At 39.6% G+C, this 22,085-nt stretch overlaps 1 protein-coding gene and 1 pseudogene across 3 annotated transcripts in view; one reads left to right on the top strand and one right to left on the bottom strand.

Annotated features, from left to right (window-relative positions):
- Window positions 1-1,342: 1,342 nt before the first annotated feature.
- Window positions 1,343-22,085, bottom strand: part of LOC143020974 (mitochondrial 2-oxodicarboxylate carrier) — a 32,954-nt gene continuing 12,211 nt past the window's right edge. For 2 of the 3 annotated variants that reach the window (XM_076178029.1, XM_076178030.1), the window contains exons 5-8: window positions 21,994-22,085; window positions 16,269-16,449; window positions 14,334-14,515; window positions 1,712-13,601 (exon numbers count right to left, since the gene is read on the bottom strand). In XM_076178029.1, the coding sequence (XP_076034144.1) occupies window positions 13,481-13,601; window positions 14,334-14,515; window positions 16,269-16,449; window positions 21,994-22,085 (576 nt within the window). In that variant the 3' untranslated portion in view covers window positions 1,712-13,480. The other variant, XR_012965961.1, reaches the window with a different exon arrangement.
- Window positions 16,567-18,382, top strand: LOC143021292 (ATP-dependent DNA helicase PIF1-like; annotated as a pseudogene).

A 22,085-nucleotide genomic window follows, 5' to 3' on the forward strand; every position in this document is an offset into this window, starting at 1 on the left:
AGTAAGATGGTGAGATGTACAAGGGGAGAGTGTGACAGCAGGCTGGAAGTGAGCATTAAGGGTGAGAAACTGGAGGAAATTGATAGTTTCAGATACTTGGGTGCGAATGTGACAGGAAAGGGAGGAGTGGGGGTGGAGGTAGAATGTAGATTGAGAGAAGCGAGTAAATGCCTTGGTGGTTTAAAAAGTGTAATGAGAAATTGACATCTGGGAATGGATGCTAAGAGGAGGTTATATGAAGGAGTGATTGTGCCAACAGCAATTTACGGGGCAGAAACATGGAACATAAGAGAGGAAGAGAGAAGGAGTTTGAATGTGTTTGAGATGAAATGTCTGAGAAGTAGGATAGGGGTTACTAGGCTAGATAGAGTGAGAAATGAGGAGGTGAGGAGAACAGGGGTGGAAAGGGAGCTGGGAGATAGGGTTGATGAAAGAGTGTTGGGATGGTTTGGACACATGGAAAGAATGAGTGAAGATATGTTAGTAAAAAAAAAGTGTGGAAGGCGGAGGTGGAAGGAGTGAATATGAGGGGGCGTCCTAGGATGAGATGGATGGATGGGGTGCAAGGGGCTTTATAAAAGAGAGGAATGTCTGTAGAGGAAGGACGGGAGAGGACAGAAGATAGGGGTGAATGGAGAAGGGTTGTGTATAGATGAGGCTGTGATGCATAAGGGGGAGTGGGTGGGGGGTAAGGAAGTATGAGAAAAAAATTTGACGCAGCCCGAAGGGGTTTCTCCCCATCTTCTCCTTTCCTGTGTGAGGGGACGGAGGGGGGGTCGCCAAATTTATGAAGCGGCCTTGCTGTGGATGTGCTGTCTTGTGACACTGGTTCTGACCCAGGGCAGTGGACAGGATGCAGGGATGACCCGTCATCCAGGATGTGCCAAGATGGGAGGGAGGGAAGAGGGTGGAGGGGAGTGGAATATATGGGAAATGAAAAGGGTGAGGGTGATTTCTATGCCTTTTTCTTTTTGGCTACCCCCCGTGTAAGGGGGAAACAGCCTTTGGTATATGTATGTATATATATATATATATCTTCTTTTATAGTTGTTACAAGGCATTGGGGAGAGGAGCTTTGATGGATCTGGGAGTTCCACAGTTTCCTCCCCTCACCTGATAGCCAATTTGTTATTCTAACCACAGAATGGGTGACCTTACTCAGGGTAGTTTCTTAGCTAGGTAGGAACAGGTTATGTTTATGACACATTTTTACATCTTTTTCTCATGTGGGGTGAACAGAATGGATCCTAAAGAAGGCTGCTCAGCCTTGTAGATGGCTAACAAGCTTCCCTCCTACCATCCCTGTACAAATCAACCACTAAAAAGTATTTTGCTTGTTGCTTTTATTTTCTCACAATCTTGGTTACATCTCACTTTTTGTGGGGACAATCTAGAACAAATTAGAATGTGATTTCTTTTCCCATAGTTTTCTTTTTATCCATAAAGTGAAAAGCCATCTTTATGGTTTTCAACAATCCTTGTCTTACCACAAGCTTACTGATATGTTTATCAGATAACTGGGTATCCCTTATCAATACTCCCAGCTGTTTCTTCTATTTTTGATTTGTAATGATTTCTCTTCTAATTCAATACTTCAATTATATATATATTTACCTATTCCCATTTCCAATAATTTGCATTTTCTGGCATTTAATTTAATTTTCCATTCTTGGCTCCAGTCTAGATCTTTGAAACCTGCAAACCATGAAAAGAAAACCGATAAAAAATACATGACATTCTTTATTACCAGTGTAAAATTTTCTATCAAGTTAAAAATAATGTGAGGCACAGTGGTTGTACAAAAAATAAACAATAAAAATGACAAACTTGAAGCCTGTGGCTCTTAAACCAATTTCTACCATTGAATGACATTTTATGACATTTTTAACAGTTTAAGATTTTCTAAAGTTTCTAATGATAACATCATACAATGTTGTATAGTTACGGAGTACTAACTAGCATCAATCTATGTACAAAGTGCATGTAACATTGATGAACCTGAATCATGCACAGTATCCGTTGCAGCGGACTACACAACATTGATTAAATTATTATTTTACTACAACCCTGCCTGGTTGCGTGAAAAAGACCTTCACTAAAATCATAATGTAACATTAGATATTGCTCATTAAGCTGCACACCTGTAATCTATTCTATTGCAATGTCTTCATTTCATATAATCACAACATGCAAGTGAAATATATTTTCAATTTCTTGGATAACTCACATAAGTACTTGCAACATCCACACTGGCACTCCAATGTGTCTAATCAATATGTGTTTATCAGCGGTTCTTAACCCTTGGGTCACCGAGGATTTGTGGACTTATTATTTTTCCAATATTTCTATTCAAAATATTATCAAAGTATTAATCCCAATTGTAGAATCCCTAAGTCATTATTATCTAAGGTTAAACAAAACATTGTTTCTGTCACATGTTTTTATAATCACAAGTATTTTATAATCTAAATAGAAGTGTTCCTTAAGGTGAGGGTTGCGATAGTCGATCTGGACAGTATTTTGGGTCGCAGCATAAAAAAAAAAGTTAAGAACCACTGATGTATAGCATAATCAAAATCTAAATAACCAAATAAAACTATTTTGAATAAAATATTCATCTGTTCTTCTGTTCAATTATCTTGAAAGAGAAATGCTACACAGAAATGATAAAAACCTTGATGCAAAAAAAATCTATGTAGAATTGTCTTCTCCCCACATTACTTCAAACTACTATTGAGCAAACACATTCTAAATATTGCTTAACCATGCTTCTGGCATTTAAATATTACTGGGATCATTCATTAAATCCAAAACAAGTCAATACACAATTTTACTTTGTGCAATTACTACAATTTCTCTCCAGAGTGATCCAACAGAAAGCTTGATGACTGTTGCCCGCTATTTTATGGCTGTGGGTTTCCAGTAAAAGAAATTTGAGGCAACACTGGTTACCTTCATTGATACCACAAGAAACCCAAGATCAATACAGGAATACATACGTTCTTCGGTGTCCTGACTACATATGTCAGTCAGGACACTGAGCAACACACCTAGGAATGCACCGAGCATGTGTCCAGCTCTGTACAACAACACAATGCAGATAAAAGTTTTGAATACACAAATAATAAAATGATTACATAATTCTTTATATAATCCAGGATGAAAATATATAAAAAATTTGTGTGTGTGTGCACACCTATCTTCCCAAAAAAGCCTGAACCTTGTCTAACTTCAATAAATATATTTTCGTGCATTCACTCTCAGCTTCTTCATTAACTGTTGCCTCAAGTTTCATTGAATAGCAACCAACCTCACAGTAACCTAAATTGGTCACTGCAACCTCCCACAAATCTATCTGGGAAGAAACTTTAAATCACTATGTTGTACTGGCATAAATCTATTTCTGTCATTAGCTTGAAGAATAGTAGTAGTCCTAACAGTACAAGTAACAGATGAAAAGGAAGATGAGAATGAAAAAGATTAAGATGAACCATCAACTCTACTAGTGACAAACTGGGGAGGAAATAGTCAAATTTGATACAAAGATTTTGGGCCCTTGCCAGAGACTATTTGGGAAGCCCATACGGGTGGAGTTGTCAATGGATTTTGAAGATGGGTAGCTGGGAAATGATTCTCTACAATATTTAACTCACAGGGACGCCACTAGTTGGTACCCATTACTGGTCCCTTGTCTCCCAAAAATCATGTCCAACTCAGATCATGTCATTCATTAGTTGTGAATTACACTAAATCATAAAATGACAGATTCTAGATTCAGTATATCTCCTTATCGAATATATGTACTAAGATCACTGACCTTCGATGAAAAAAAGAAAAAAGTATGGCAGTAGAAATAAACATATATTAGCAGTTTTAACAAGTATAGCTGGGAAAATACGTCTAGCTATATAATGAGGATTTTTTCCCTTATAAGGGAGGTAGCCAAAGTCAAAAGGAATAACCCACCCCTATCGATTCCACTCACACCCTTTCCTCCCTCTCACTTTAGCTCCTTATGGATGACGGGTCATCCCTATATCCCACCCACTGCCCTGGGTCAGAAACAAAGCAGCAATATGCAGCACATACACAGCAAGGTTACTTTACTTAATCAGTAACCAGCCACCTCTGTCCCCTCATGCAGAAAAAAAAGCAGACACCCCTTCTGACTTAATCAAAATATCATTCACACATAACCACTCCCTAACCTCCTCCATCCCCAACCCACTGGTGTTAAAGAGTCTTAATATGTAATTAAAAACTTTTGTTCTTTCATTCACAAGAAATTAATTTTCTTTATTTACCGATACCACTACTGTAAAACAGTTTTGAAAAACCTGTTTCCCCAATTGCATAAGACAATGCACTGAGAACTTGTGAACTGGAATGCAGTTTACCATGGGTATAGAATATTTTACGTCTAAAAGAAGTTGTTATTGATCCACTTGTGGCGTCACTGAGTCATAGCACCTGGATGCCAAAGGAAAATGATCACCCTCATTGGATCATGCCAGAGGTCCTCCATTCCAGATATGTTGTGTTTATTTTGCATGCAAGTAGTAGTTTTCAGCAGGTGGGGTATGTGTAATTGGATGTTAAATGTCCTGGCTGTGTGAGCCCCTTTTGTTGCCTCATCTATGTCAGTATGTTCCAAGTACTGTGTGTTGATCACAGTGAAATAAACCTATATGTATTCTCTCTCCTGTCTAGCCAGACCTGTGTGCTACATGGGTGGGGAAGGGCAACCAAGGATTCTTTTTAGCTACATACTAGTTAGAGGCGTGTCTGTGAGTACTTTAAATATCTGTTTCATTTGTGTTAGCATGTTTGGGTGGGGTGGAGGACTAGTGCTATGTATCTCACTGCAGCAGTATTCTGAGTCTGTATATGTCTACAATAATTGTTGTCTCGTTTCACTGACCAGAAGCAGTCCTGCAGCAGCTGGTTGATAGTTTCTGTGCCTTTCCCATCAATCTCATTAGGAAGAAACAATGGAATGTTGTCTGTGTTGCATTAGTGTAAGACTTCCTATGTCATGGCTTTCAGCAGTATGAGAAGAACATTTGCCAACAGTCAGCTCTCCTCATGTAAAAATGTGTAGAAAATAAAACTGAAAGTGACAGACTGGTGACCAAGTGTCAGCCCTTCCAGTAGCACCTCCAGATGGAAGTGAGGATGTTGATGTATTTTGAAGATGAGCAACAGGGAGATGATTCTTTCTGACATTCATCTTTGAGACCACCACTTGCAAGAACCTACTGTCAGTCCCATGATGTCTATTGGTAGGTCATTCATGTTGTGGAATAGGTGTGGTGAGTTTTGTGGATATGTACTGTATTTACCTAATTATAATATACAGCTGGGGCGATAGGGAGGAAAGGGTGGTGGATGGGAGTGGATTTATGCCATTTGACTTTGGCTACCTCCCTGATAGGAGGGAAAACCCTTGGTATATAGATAGTAATCTACAGGACAGGATCTATGCTTGTGGGATCCCATCTTTTGTCTCCATTGTAAAACTTAACTTACAATTAATCTACGCAGTCTGCCTGGACTGTTTCTTTGAATTTATTCCACAAATTGATGCATCTGTGCAGAACAATATACAGTAAACCCTCAGTAAGCTAAAGCCCATAGTAGACACAATCTTTAGTGACATGTACTCGAGAGATGTTGAGGCAAGAACAACAACATGGGTCCAGGCACAGACATGAGGGTTCAGACTGCCACTTGCCTTCAGAGAATAGACATACTTGTCTTGCTATGCCAGAAAATGATCCTCCTTGACTATGGATGGTTAAAAGCATAGCAGAAGTGAAACAGCTACCTTTAGCTGTAAAAATACGAGGCTATGGACTTTATATCTATTTTCAAAATAGTGAACATTCTGGAACACATGAAAAGTGGTGGTATGATGCAGATAGTGTACAGAATTTCAGATTAACCCCTTCATTACTGACCTGTCAACCTTACGTAAACAAACATTTAAAACCATCCCACGAATGGCTGGAGCCTTATGTTTGTAAACACAGACACTTGCCACCATGTGGGTAGAAATAACCCAGAAACCGAGGCCTTGAGAGCCCTCAATACACACAGCTTATAACTGTGACACGTGCGTGTCACGGGGAGCACGCTCGGTTCCTGGCGGGTGCACTCAGCCGTGACACGCAGGTGTCACAAAACACACATCCGGTACTCAAGGGGTTAAGATTACTTTTAATAAAATCAGGAAGTTGAAGGATAAGCACCAGGAATACCCTAAGAATACAGAGGATATCAAACAAAAAAGAATGATCAAAGAATAACGATAAGTCTCCAAGGAAGATATGGATAAGGCAGTGTACAAGTAGCGTAAACAACAACAGTTGGTAAGAGTACGGCATGGGTGTTGCCATCCAAAGCACAGCCTCAAACTTAGCTTCACACCTTGGGATAAGCGACTTCAAAGCTAGTAGAGGATGGTTCTATGTTGCGTTGATCCTATTTTAAAGAAATCCGAGAGGTTTTTCAGATTTTTAAACAAAGGCCGAGGCTGGCCATATGCCTGTACAATTCCAGGACTCTCATAAATGTCTAGTATTCTTGTTTTCTTGTTTTCCCCTACAAGCTATTTTTGTTTCATTTTCACACATATGGAAAAATGAGTGAGGCATGCAAACATTGTTTACATTCCATCAGTCATGTCCACAAGTTGTTGCTTCTAACCATTATGCTGCAACAAAAAACTTGCAAATTAATTCAGTTATATAAATGAAAGTGCTCTGAATTATTGGAGTTAGGATGACTGAGTGTTTTACATTTATTACACAACAAAACCATATATGAAAATATATAAACTGTATGATTCCTGGACCTTTGGAGTTCTGGGCTTATTTCCTTTCTACTAATATGGAAAATGGATAACACAATGAAGGGTAGAGCTTCATATAGTTTGATATATGGAGGGTTTACTGTATATATGTCCTTCAAAAATTATCTTTTTTCTTTTCTTTTTGCAATGTTCACCTGGTATTATTTCATCATATACTAATAGATCTTTATCAATCTTGTCCACATCTTTCATATCTCAAAAAAGCAACAATCATTTTCTTTCTTCCAGTGTGGGACATCAAATCTTTCTGGAGTGCTCTACAAGTCATTTATGGTCCCTTGCAGTCTTCTCCATTCTTAAGCTCTTATGATATTTAGCTGTTGTCTTGATAAGGTTACAGTAGGGCACTGTTAGACATTTACAGTACACAAACTATATTACTGGAAGCTAGTGATGGAGTTTGAGAAGGTGTGCGAAAGAAGGAAGTTGAAGGTAAATTTGGGTAAAAGTAAGGTGATGAGGTGTACAAGGGGAGAATGAGGCAGCAGACTAAAAGTGAGTATTAAGGAAGAGAGACTGGAGGAAGTGGATAGCTTTAGATACTTGGGTGCGAATGTGGTGGGAAAGGGAGGAGTGGAGGTGGAGGTAGAATGTAGATTGAGAGAAACAAGTAAATGCCTTGGTGGATGATGAAGTGTAATGAGAAATAGACATTTGGGAATGAAAATTGTATGAAGGAGTGATTGTGCCGACAGCACTGTATGGAACAGAAACATGGAATAGAAGAGAGGAAGAGTTTAAATGTGCTTGAGATGAAATGACTAAAAAGTATGATAGGGGTTACCAGGCTGGATAGAGTGAGAAATGAGGAGGCAAGGAGAACAGAGATGGAAAGGGAGTTGGGAGATTTAGTTGATGAAAGAGTATTGTAATGGTTTGGACACATGGAAAGAATGAGTGAAGAAAAATTAGTAAAAGAGGTCTGGAAGGCAGAGGTGGAAGGAGTGAACATGAGGGGATGACCAAGGATGAGATGGAGGGGGTAAAAGGGGCATTGGGAAAGAGAGGAATGTCTGTTGAGGAAGGGAGAATGGTTGTGTATGGATGATGCCATGATGCATAGAAGGGAGTGGGTGGGGGATGGAGTATGTGTGAATGATATTTTGATGCAGCCTGAAGGGATTTCTCCCCAGCTTCTCTTTTTCTGCATGAGGGGACAGAGAGGGGGTTGCTGATTAAATGAAGTGGCTTTGATGTGGATGTGCTGTGTCTTGCTACATCACTTCTGACCCAGGGCTGTGGGTGAGATGCAGGGATGACCCATTATCCAGGAGGAGCCAAGAGGGAGGAAAGGGGGTGAATGGGAGTGGAGTATGTGGGGATCGAATGGGTGGGAGTGGATTTTAGGCCTTTGTTTTTGGCTACCTCCCTTGTAAGGGGGAAAAGGCCATTGGTATATGTATGTATGTATATTATTAGTCTCTTTGTGTAGGTGGTGATTATTCATAACATCTTGTTTTGTGTGATCTGTAGTTTGTGGTGCTTTTCAAGAAATATTCTTCAAACATACAAATGTTAGTCACTATTACTTATTCACCAACCCATGTTTACATGTTAAAGAGTAATCTAAGTAGAATATTACTATGATTTAACTTAAAAGTGACAAAGTACATAAAGACAAGATAAGGAGTGTAAAAAATAGAACCTAAAGAATAAGAGATAAGAGGTTATAAAAAAAAAAGACCATCTAAACAGCTCAGTGGAATGATAACACATTTAGATAATAAAAGAAATGGGTTTCTCTTAAAACAATCCTTTGAAAAATAAAGAAAACAAAGTTTTTTATTAAGAGACTCATTAATCAAAGAAAATAGCACACATACACACACCTAGAATATTTCAGCATAATATATCTATGAAGTTAAAAATAACTATAATACAATATTTTGTTCTTTCAATTCATAATTTAGTTCACAATTTGGAAACCCAGTTTCCAAATATAAATGTGTACATTTACACATATCTTTACATTTTAAATGTTGCATATCTCCTTAAAACGATAATAAACCTATTCTTTTCCTTTTAACAAGATCTTCTAGCTAAATGAAATCATACATGAAAAAATAGGGCTTCCCAGTTCTGACTGTAAGGTCCTAATTTAGAAGTGCTGTGTCTCATTGCATTGCCTTTGCCTTGAACAGTGTGGCAGGGGACAGGGATGACCCTTCATTCACAAAATGCTGAGGTGGGAGAGGCATTGAATGAAGAGGATGTGTGCCTTCACTCGGTCAGACTCCTTTATAAGGGGGAAGGGACCTATAATATGTATGTTAACAATGAATCACCATCTGGTGCACAATACATGGAAGGACTTAAAATCATCTATGGTGTAATTTAAGCTTTAGTTCACAAACTGGGGGATTTAAATTCAATAACTAGTTTCTATGAGGCTAACAAGATATAGCAACCATGGGGCTGATGGTGTCTCATTGATAATAGGATGGGAGGGTGGTGTAGATTTCACGAGGGGAAATTGTGTAGTAAAGTTACCTCAAGCAGCACATTCCATACCACCTGAATCCCTCCATATATGTTTGGGATGCATTCTGAATAGAGTGAATTCACAAAAAAGTGAATACTGTATTTCATTCACAGATCTATAAAACAAAGACAGTATCACAAGTTATGGCAGTATACAAAACAATAACCACACACAACTTGTATCTGAAAATTTCATGTACAGAATGGGAACTTGGTAGAATAGGTTCATCACATACTGGGAGACACATATAATGAGTGACTGGTATACAAATGATTTCACACTTAGCATATATACTATATGTTCAGGGATAATTCTTCACACTACACCAGGACCTTGGCTAAATTTGTGCTTAAATGCTTTGCACAATCCTCTCTACATATATCAATCTTTTTTATATCAAATGTTTAAAGATCTTATTGGCTACGAGTGAAAACTGAAAAAGACATTTCAAAAGCCAGGGCCAGGGTGGCATAATTGTTCATTAAGTAGGCCCTACATGATCAATATCATTGCACAATATCCCATATTGTACAATATTACTCATGGAATAGGGATGGTATTGAAGAATGTGACAATACACTGAAGACATCAAATGTGCATGCCAAACACATGCCTCCTCAATATCATCGATACATCATCAATAATATTATATAATACTGAATATTGAGCAATAATATTGATTGTGTAGGGCCAACTTTAGTCTACTGATTTTGTTACAAACTTCAAGTGAAAAAATTTGAATTCACAAATTGTTATGGTTACGTCTTTTACCTTGCCTATCACAATGCAACACCAAGACTTGGCCTGTCATGTACGACTTCTTGGTGTGTGCGGCAATATGTGGATAACGAACTACATAGCTTTGATCCATGCATGGCTTACACTCGCTTTCAGCTAACTTCATACAGCCTAAATAAATATCTAAAATACTTGCAACTAAATTAGGTAGATAGAATGTCCTTGAGCAATTTCTAATCTTAAACTGGGATTGAACAAAAGGCTACACAATGACAACTTCTGCCATATAATCAATCGCTCTCTTTTTCCTCTTCTTCTTAGAATGTATGTAGTGTTCCTGTGTGTGTAAGAGAGATAAAGATATATATATATATATATATATTATAGATATAAAGAGAGAGAAAGAGATAGAGAGAGAAATGCTGCCTATCTTTAAAAACCTGTCAATGCCTTCACCATCTGTCAACTGAGTCTAAGATCTCTATCAGCTCCCACTGCATTTCCTACATTTAACTGTGGGGTGTTTGCATATATATATATAGTACAAATACTTTCAACACTGGGCTTTTTTCAAGTGGATTTTCTTATCAGTAATAAGTATAATAATTGAAAAACAAACATAACATGGGTAATAATTACAAACAAAACAAAATAACATAAAATCAGTAGCAGAAATTAATTTTATGCAACTTGGTAAATTCAAACTGAGTACGTCAAATGAATTCCTTCTGTTGATAAGAATCAGGCTACAGACACATATTCCTAAAGTTATCATTCACTGTTTTGTTCTGGTTATGCATATACCAAAAGGCTTCTTCCTTTTATATGAGAGATGGCCTCCAGATAATGTTAGAGAACTTGTTCATTTGAGAGTATCATACATACATACATATACAAAAGGCTTTTTCCCCCTTACAGGGGAGGTAGCCAAGAAACAAAGGCATAGAAACCACTTGCACCCATTTCATCCCCAAGAGCTAAAATTTCAAAATTTCTAAAGATGTTGATACACTTGCGGGATTTTGTTCTAGCTAAAACCATGCCATTTCTCGGAGAACGTCACAATGCTCAAGAGGTGCACTTGTATGAACTTTATCATTACAATGGCTAAAGTTTACACCACACTTCTCCAAGAAAAGAAATTTGAACAAATAATGTTCGCTGGTAATCAAAACTTTCGTTGTATGCAAAGGGACTTGGTATGGGAAAGCACCTATTTAATATTTTCATTTCTACTGCACCTCATTGATTTACATATCTATTTTATTTTTTCTCCTCTATCAATACTAGTGGTGACTAATCTTACATTATTTTGATCATGTACTACACACATCTTCTTCCGAAAGTGCATTATAATTCCAAAATATAATCCATAATTCAGATAACATTCTAAAAATTCACACTAACAAAGTCTATGCTATGATAAATGAACAAGACAAGACAGAGGAGCCATGAGAGGCTGACACTCATTTTCTAGCCTGGGCAAAGGGTCTTCATCAAGTCTTGCTCCACCTTTTCACACAAGGAGCGCTGACAACCTGTGATTGCTCTCTTTCTTTAACAAAAGTAGTCCTACACTAATAAAACACCAACAACAGCCCACCGTTCCCTTCCAGAGAGATATTTTTGGAAGTGTCCGAGAAATGGTGCACATTGTTGTGGGGGTTGCAGGTTCCCAGTCGATGAAAATTGAGGCAACATTTATCAGTATTATCATCCAGCAAGAAGAAAATTGGATGACATGAAAAATGACAAAACATTATTAAATTGGAGAGAGGCAGCAAGAAAAAGATACATACATATACCAAAGGCTTTTTTCCCCCTTAGAAGGGTGGTAGCCAAAAAACAAAGGCATATATCCACTCCCACCCACTCCTTCCCTACATATTACACTCCCACTCTCACCCCTCCCTCCCTCTTATCTTGGCTCCTCCTGGATGACAGGTCATCCCTGCATCTCACTCAACCTTTCAACATGATAGCCACAATTATGACAACTGTTGTTATTTCACCTCATGTACGTAAACACAAAAGTGAAAATTATGGATATTAAAGATCAATAAATTAAATGGTCATTAAATGAGTATTCCATGGAAGCACCATTAATTTGGGAACTCCTTACAATGCAAAGCATAAAAAATAATAATCTGGGTATCATTCTCCTTTCAGAAAGGGAGAGAAAAAAAGAAATAAATAAAAAAAAATTTAGTGACCATTTCCAAAGCTCACTTACACATATGTTCCTAGTTACACTAAAAATAATTCATATAAATTTATGTGAATATTGCTCCTTCATGGTTTTAGTTTATACATACATATACCAACAGCCTTTCCCCCCTTACGAGGGTTGGAGAGAAAAATACAGTGTTTCCACTTGAGCTGTAGAAGGCGACAAAAATGGGATGGGGATAGGACTACACATCCTACTCTCTGTAGCGCCCCCAAGGGGACATTCCTAAAAAAAGGAAAGGTATATACCAAAAGGCCCTTTCCCCCTTATTAGGGGCATGGCCTAACCAAGTAGTATACCCTCACTTCATACATCCAACACCCATCCATTGTCCCTTATATCTTGGCGCCTTGTGGAAAAAAGGTCCTCGTTTTCTACCAACTGCTCAGGTGACATCAAAACACAGCAGAGCCCAACAACCAAATCTGGTTTACCCCACTACTTGATTGCATGGTGACCCTCCCCCATCGTCCACTCAGGAAATTACAGAGCAGACACTCCAGGCTGCATCAATGTCTCATCCATTCACAACTATTCTCCACTCCCACCTATCTCTTGACCTTTCCTTTACCTGCTTGACAGACAAGTCCCTTGTATCTAAAGGCCCCATCACATAATTCATTCATACAATCTCTTGTCTACCTCTCAAGGTCACTCCATCCACATTGTAATATAGAAAGAAAAATGGAAAAAAGAGAGAGATAAAATTATATATTTTTCTGAAAAAAGGAAAGACAATAAAAACGGTGAATACCAATGAAAGAATCTAGGTTGCCTTGGTATTTCTGTGTGCCAATCCCCTAACACTGGGAAACCTTATTTTCAAATCTCCTGCTTTCTGATTCAAGTTCAGTTTCTGGTATGTGCATCTAGTCACTTCATAAATAACCCAATTGTATACGGTCAATTAGATGATTACTCTCATTAATGGTAAAAGCTAAAGTTTATTCCAAGATTGAATGAGGAGTCCAAGTACGACTGTGCATCTACTCAGTGAAATATTTCCACAATTTCAAAACAGCTCAAGAACAACCAATCTACAATTACACATCCCAGGATGTAATCAGCTGAGCCTACACATCAGTTTGATATGATTAAATTACCTTTATACCTCACTTTGTGACAATAGAACTTATTTATTCAGGAAAGCATTGCTCTAGTCAGGGTAGCGCAGGGTGAGGTACTTGTGGACATGTTCGTACACAACCATCATGATTCCAGCACCAGGACCTAATCTCAACACTTTGGGAACCAATCCTTTGTACAATGCTCGCAGGCTGGAAAACAAAGAAAGTGCTTTTGAGAAACCCCAGGAAAATTAATAATAATAATATACGCATTTATATACTATACAAACCTTCCCTCCTTACAAGGTGAATGGCCAAAGCAAAACAAATTATCCACATTCTCCCATTCCCCACCCATCCAAAACCCACTTGTCCTTTCTATCTCAGTTCCTTGGATAAAACTGACAAAAAAAGATCACTTTGTCCAGGACAGGAGGTCAACACAAGGTCATGGGAACAAGTTGAAAGACTACATGTTTGAAAGATATCTATATTGTATATACAAAAGACTCCCCTTTATGAAGGTGGTGGGCAAGTCAAAGCACATATGTCACACTGAGACTCAATGCAATGCACTACAACATGCAGCCACATTGTTATTCAGCAGCCCTGGCCTGATTTGAATTCTGCATCCAACAGTCTCATTGCTGATCTCCACCAGAGGCTTCTAATCTGGAACAGCCCTAGGCCTGACTGTGACGTCCACGAAATCCAAACCTCTGATGGCTTTGAACACCTTTCCACAAGAGACCAAGTTTTTCTTATTCTAAATAACCTATGTGTAGTTTTGTTCTCCTTTTTGTACACTCCTTACCAAACACACTGTTGCTTCAAACTTCCCCTATAATGTTAAAGTGGGATGAAGAGAAGGTGAAGAGAATTAAGGCTGGTTCCTGTAAGTATACAAGAGTGAAGGGCTTAAAAGGTACAATGAAATCTTACCCTTCCTCTCTGTAGACAATGGCGATGGAAGCAAAGGTGGACCTGTACTTGATCTTGCCCGGTTCAGGTTGCGGTCCCTGAATACGACTCTTGGCGACATCAAAGGGGATGTTAGCGCAGGAACCTATCACACCACCAACCAATCCAATGGCAAATTTCTGTACGTTCTGCATCCACTTCTCCTGCAAGAAGAAACATTTACTGGTTTCTCTCTTTTGCATTCACATCCACTGAAACTTACAACAAAAGTATCTTATCTATTTATATACCAAGGGTTTTTTCTTCCCTTTATAAGTGATGTAGCCAAGTCAAAAGGCAAGTACCCACTCTCACGCATTCCACTCCCATCCATCACCCCTTCCTCCCTCTCATCTTAGCTCCTCATGGATGACAGGTCATCCCTGTATCCCAACCACTGCTCTGGGACAGAAGTAATGCAGTATGACACAGCACATCCATAGCAAGGCCACTTCACTTAATCAGCAACTCCCCTCTCTCATATTAGCTCCTCATGGATGACAGGTTATCCATGTATCCTGCCCACTGCCCTGGGATAGAAGCAATGAAGCAAGACATAGCACATCCACAACAAGACTGTTTCACTTAATCAGTAACCCTCCTCTCCATCACCTCATGCAGAAAAAAATAAAATGGGGAGAAATCCCCTGAGGCTGTGTCAAAATATTATTCATACATTATTATTCCCTACCCTCTGCAACCCCTCCCTTCCTTCCATCACAGTATCATCTATACAAAGTCATTCTCCATTCATCCCTATCTTTTACCTTCTCCCTTCCTTCCTCAACAGACATTCCCCTCTTACTCAACACCCCTTTCACCCCATCCATCTCATCCTTAGTCATCCCTTCAAGTTCACTCCATCTACCTCCGCCTTCCACACCTCTTTTACTAATCTTTCTTCGCTCATTCTTTCTATGTCTCCAAACCATCCCAATAATCTTTCAACAGCCCTATGTGCCATCTCCTTTCCATCCCAGCTCTCCTCCTCACCTCCTTGTTTCTCACTTTATCCAACCTTGTAATCCCTACCATTACTTCTCAGTATTTCCATCTCAAACACATTTAAATTTTTCCTCTCTGCTTCTCTTAAATTCCATATTTCTGCCCCATACATTATCCTATATTCCCTATTTCAATTTTCACCCTGGCTATGATTCTGACAGTATTTACCTATCAGTGGTTTCTGATTAAGGAAAAGCTCATTATGCCATTATGTCTCTTAATTGTATTACTTTCCTCACACCCTTCATATGCTTAACCTCTTCAATATGAGTCACATTCTTGCATGCAGCATTAGATGCCTGATGTATGATGAAGCATCACAATACTCACCTTAAAAAATATTAAGTCATGCCTGTATTACTTGTTCTCCTTCACTCTGAATATTAATAACCACAGAAAACACAATCAAGCCAGTTCACAGAAAACGGGGGTCACTCAGTTACAACTACAAAATAAATCTAATCAAGATGCCCAAGCCAGCATTCTTGCATACCCACTTGTGCCTCATAAGTAAGTTTATTTGGCATTACATCAACATACATGAAATACAGATAATGAAAAGAACACATAGTTCGAAATAACAATTACAATTACCGAGGATAACACAAAAAAAGCTTATTTTCATTGTGGTCCTCAATGGCATCATCATATGGAAGAGGTTAATGTTTAAGGCCATCACGCTTTGCTTGTGTAGGTATGGGTACATTTGCATGTAACTGTGCATGAAATTGTGAAATGATTGCTAATATGTTCATTTCTTCATCATGGATGTAATGAAATCATAATGACCCCAAACCTCCTCTCAAGTGGTAATTTCCACCTCAGTTAAAATGACAAATATGGTAATATCCAAAACTGGAGGAGATCTGGGAATAATCATATTTATATCATGACTATCAGTTATGTTCTTACCTTTGGTTGAGAGACTCGGGAGTTGACCGAATGGAAGACACCAAAATAGATCATATTGAAGACTCCATTCCTGCCAATGGTTGCTGTCACTCCCTTGTTGAGACCTCGGAATCCAATACCTTGGGTACGGACGATTTCTCTTGTCACCTTCCAAACACTGGGAGCAACCTTCTGATCTGCTCTACCATGGTCAGTAAAGGAATAACAAGTATATAACAGATCTCTGTATTGTATCTCGTCACATCCAACTCACCACCACGTCTATCCTTGAGGACAACATTATGCAACATTCTTTGTCATGTGCTGGCTGAGTAGGTTAGAGCATTAATATTTCTATTTACTTAATTGTAGTATAAAAGAAAAGGAGCAACACTCATTGAGTCCCATCTCCTACTTTCCAATTTATCATCTCTCTTTGTACTGAGGGATTCTTCCCTCTTATATAGGGGGTAGCCAATCAATACATGCACTCAATCCCACCCAACACCGTTTGCTTCCTTCTCATGCCTAGCCTCAAATGTATGTGCAATCCCAACTTGATCCATATCCTCAATTTACAATGATCATATTTAGATTTGAATTCATGTACTGTGGAAGTCAGGAGTGAAAGCAGTTCAAACCCTGCCTTGCAGGCAAGTTCATAGTAAGGGTATTCCACTATAATTTTCCTGCTTTAAAAAACTCTCCTCTAAGAGGGGGTGTTTGTGACATTAACTGAATCAATCATATTTTTGTAATAAATGTTAACAGTATATACATGTATACATATACCAAGGGCTTTTTCTCCCTCACAAGGAAGATAGCCAAGGTCAAAAGCATAAATCCACTCCCACCCATCTCATCCTCATGTAATCCACTACCATTCACCACCCCTCCCTCCCTCCCTCTTATCTTGGCTCCTCCTGGATGACAGGTCATCCCTGCATCTAATCCACTGCCCTGGGTCAGACGCAATGCAGCAAGACACAGGACATCCACAGCAAGGTCACTTCATTTAATCAGGGACCCTCCCTCACCATCCTCTCATGCAGAAGAAGACAGGGGGAAAACCCTTTGGGCTGCATAAACTATCATTCACACATAACCCCTCCCTCAAACCCCCCCCCATCCCCCATCCACTCCCTTCCATGCATCACAGCATTATCCATACACAACCATCCTCCATTCACCCCTATCTCTACCCCCTACAAAGACGAAAGCCCCTCACTTCCTTAATCCACTGGCGTTTGGTGGTGAACAAAAGCATGTGCTTCAGGCAACATAAGCTGAGAACAATGTCTTCTTCACTGGTAGTGCAGGAACTGGCAAGAGCTTTCTTCAGTAGTGCATTGTTGGTGCCTTGATGCCAGACACTACCTTCACCACAGCCAGTACTGGCATTGCTGTTTGTCAGATTGGAGGGACTACACTCCATGTCTTTGGAGGAACTGGGAGTGGCACTGCTACTTTGGAGCAGTGCATTCTGTTGGCTTCTTAGAGAGTAATTGCACAGCAATGGAGAAAATGTACACTTAATTGTTGATGAAATATCAGTGGTTGATGGTACATTCTTTGAGAAACTGGAAGCTATGGCCTGGGCAGTACAGGGAAATGGCAAACCTTTCGGTGGCATCCAGTTAATCCTGTGTGGGGACTTTCTGCAACTGCCCCCTGTCACAAAGCCTGGAGAGAAGGACATCTTTTGTTTCCAAACATTAGTTTGGTCATGATGCATCAGTCTTAACATGGAACTAAAACAAGTCCGCAGACAAGATGATGATAAATTCATAAGCATTTTTCAGAATATTAGCATTGAAAATGCATAGAAACAATGGCAAAACAGCTGAAAGGAACAGAAGACAATAGAGTAGAACAAAGGAAGATCAAAGCAACATGGTTGTGCACACACAAAGAAGATGTGAATGATATCACGAATCATACATACATATACCAAGGTTTTTTCCCCCTTACAAGGGAGGTAGCCAAAAAGTAAAAGGCATAAAATCATTTCCACCCATTCCATCCCTAAATACACTCCACACCCCTCCACCCTCCCTCTTATCTTAGCACCTCCTGGATGACAGGTCATCCCTGCACCTTGTCCACTGCCCTGGGTCAGAAGCAGTGTCGCAAGACACAGCACATCCACAGCAAAGCCGCTTCATTAAATCAGCGACCCCCCCTCTCCATCCCCCCATTGCATAAAAGGAGAAGACGGGGAGAAATCCCTTTTGGGCTGCATCAAATTTTGCTCACACATACTACCTCACCCCCCATCCCCCCACCCATTCCACCTCATGCAATCACAACATCATCCATATACAACCATTCTCCATTCACCCGTCTTCTGTCCTCTCTCGTCCTTCCTCAACAGACATTCCCCTCTTCCCCAAAGCCCCCTTCACCCCATCCATCCATCTCATCCTAGTATGTCCCCTCATGTTCACTCCCTCCACATCTGCCTTCCATACCTCTTTTACTAGTCTTTCTTCACTCATTCTTTCCATGTGTCCAAACCATCCTAATATTCTTTCATCAACCCTATCTCCCAGCTCCCTTTCCACCCCTGTTCTCCTCCTCACCTCCTCATTTCTCACTCTATCTAGCCTAGTAAACACTTTGAGAAGTAAAGATTTAAAACTACATATTTACAACCACACTACATTAAGATGTATCATTGGGAAGAAAATTATTTATCTTTAAAGAACAAAAGTATATACGAATCATCATCTGAGCTAACAAAACTGCTCAATATTTTGTTGTTCCAGCATCTGTAGTGATTTGTAAAATGAAAGAACATCTGGATGTTCTTGAATGGCAGATGGATGTAAGTCCAAAACTCTAATGCTCCAAATATTACGAGCTCTTGAGAGAGCCACATAAGCCTGACCAGCTTCAAACACCAGAAATAATGACATTTCAGCACTATCAAATGTCATGCTCTGAGATTTGTGAATTGAGAAGGCCCAAGCTAGTTTGAGGGGCAGTTGTTTTCTTGTAAGGTAGATACCACCAGCACCTTTAATGGTTCACTTTTCTTGGTTTATGTCTCTCTGCACCCCACCAATAAAGTGGACATACATACATACATACATATACCAAGGCTTTTTCCCCCTTACTAGGGAGGTAGCCAAAAAGGAAAAGGCAAAAAATCATTCCCACCCATTCCATCCCTGAATACACTCCACACCCTTCCACCCTCCCTCTAATTTTAGCACCTCCTGGATGACGGGTCATCCCTGCACCTTGTCCACTGCCCTAGGTCAGAAGCAGTGTCACAAGACACAGCACATCCACAGCAAGGCCACTTCATTAAATCGGCGACACCCCCTCTCCGTCCCCCCATGCAAAAAAGGAGAAGACGGGGAGAAATCCCTTTGGGCTGCGTCAAATTTTGCTCACACATACTACCTCACCACCTCATGCATCACAACATCATCCATATACAACCATTCTCCATTCACCCCTGTCTTCTGTCCTCTCCTATCCTTCCTCTACAGACATTCCCCTCTTCCCCAAAGCCCCCTTCACCCCATCCATCCACCTCATCCTAGGACGTCCCTTCACGTTCACTCCCTTCACATCTGCCTTCCATACCTCTTTTACTAGTCTTTCTTCACTCATTCTTTCCATGTGTCCAAACCATTCTAATACTCTTTCATCGACACTGCGCTTGTGGCAGGATCGGAGGAGGGATTGAGGAAGTTGGTGGCAGAGTTTGGGAGAGTATGTCATAGAAGAAAGCTAAAGATAAATGTGGGTAAAAGTAAGGTGATGAGATGTACAAGGGGTGAAAGTGGCAGTAGACTGGAAGCGAGCATTAAGGGAGAGTGACTGGGGGAAGTGGATAGTTTTAGATACTTGGGTGCAAATGTGACAGGAAAAGGTGGAGTGAAGGTGTAGGTACAATGTAGATTGAGAGAAGCGAGTAAATGCCTTGGTGGGTTAAAGAGTGTAATGAGGAATAGACATTTGGGAATGGATGCTAAGAGAAGACTGTATGAAGGAGTGATTGTGCCAACAGCACTGTATTGGACAGAAACATGGAACATAAGAGAAGAAGAGAGAAGGAGTTTGAATGTGTTTGAGATGAGGTGTCTGAGAAGTATGATGGGGGTTACTAGGCTGGATAGAGTGAGAAATTAGGAGGTGAGGAGGAGAACAGGGGGGGTTGGGAGATAGGGTTGATGAAAGAGTATTAGGATGGTTTGGACACATGGAAAGAATGAGTGAAGAAAGACTAGTAAAAGAGGTATGGAAGGCAGACGTGGAGGGAGTGAACGTGAAGGGATGTCCTAGGATGAGGTGGATGGATGGGGTGAAGGGGACTTTGGGGAAGAGGGAAATGTCTGTTGAGGAAGGACAGGAGAGGACAGAAGACAGGGGTGAATGGAGAATGGTTGTATATGTATGATGTTGTGATGCATGAGGTGGAATGGGGGGGGGGGGATGAGGTAGTATGTGTGAGCAAAATTTGACGCAGCCCAAAGGGATTTCTCCCCGTCTTCTCCTTATTTCTGGTGTTTGAAGCTGGCCAGGCTTATGTGGCTCTCTCAAGAGCTCGTAATATTTGGAGCATTAGAGTTTTGGACTTACATCCATCTGCCATTCAAGAACATCCAGATGTTCTTTCATTTTACAAATCACTACAGATGCTGGAACAACAAAATATTGAGCAGTTTTGTTAGCTCAGATGATGATTCGTATATACTTTTGTTCTTTAAAGATAAATAATTTTCTTCCCAATGATACATCTTAATGTAGTGTGGTTGTAAATATGTAGTTTTAAATCTTTACTTCTCAAAGTGTTTAATATTTTTCTAATGCAGTGATGTAAATATGTAGTTTTTAATATTTATTTCTAAAACTCCAGAACCACACATCATTTTGTCTATGGCAGAGAAAATATCTCATTGAGAAATGATGCTACTTTATTATACTGTGACTGTCCCCCCACTCTTAATACGGTCCTGTGCCACTTCTCTGAATATACATTTCCTTTTTTGCTGAACCCTGTGGTTGGGGAGAAAGAATACTGCCACCAAGCATTCCCATTTGAGTTGTAAAAGGGGACAAAAATGGGATGGGGACAGAAAAAAAAAAAAAAAAAAAAAAATCGACAGTAAAATATTAAAACCCTTAGTAATATTACAAAGAAATTCACTCAAAGAAAAATGATCACCATTCAATTTCTTCAATGTCTCCTTCCTATTATTCTCCAGACATTTCTTCTGTATCACCTCTTTGGCATGATATTGTCCCAAAGGAAACAAAAACACATTATTGAAAATGATAAGGACATAAGAACATAAGAATAAAGGATACTGCAAGAGACTATAAGGCCTACACTAGGCAGTTCCATGTCCATTACCACCTGTTATCCCCATACTTAAAGTTGTCTAACAGTTTCTTAAAACAACTAGTTTCAGCACTAACTACATGGTTACTAAATCTATTCTATTCGTTGATCACTCTAATAGTAAACCCGTTCTTTCCTAGATCCTTCTTAAATCTAAATGCGTCCAATTTAAATCCATTACTGCAAGTCCTGACCTGTTGTCTTAATATGATGACCTTGTTTGCATCACTCTTGTTAAAGATTTTGATCCACTTGAACACCTCTATAAGATCACCCTGCATCTTTCCAGAGCATGCCAGCTAAGGTGCCTAAGCCTGTAGAAAGCACTCCTCAAAAGGATAAAAGACTATTCAATGTAGTCACTAAATAGCCTGGTAACATACTCACTTGTTAGCTTGCTGCGCAACCTTAACCACCTCAAAAGGATTCACGAGAATAGCTTCAGTCACGCCACTGCCAAGACCAGCCAAGAAGAAGGT

This window comes from Oratosquilla oratoria, chromosome 41, assembly GCF_046742065.1.
Source record: "Oratosquilla oratoria isolate Oo_2021 chromosome 41, ASM4674206v1, whole genome shotgun sequence".
Classification (NCBI taxonomy): Eukaryota; Metazoa; Arthropoda; class Malacostraca; order Stomatopoda; family Squillidae; genus Oratosquilla; species Oratosquilla oratoria.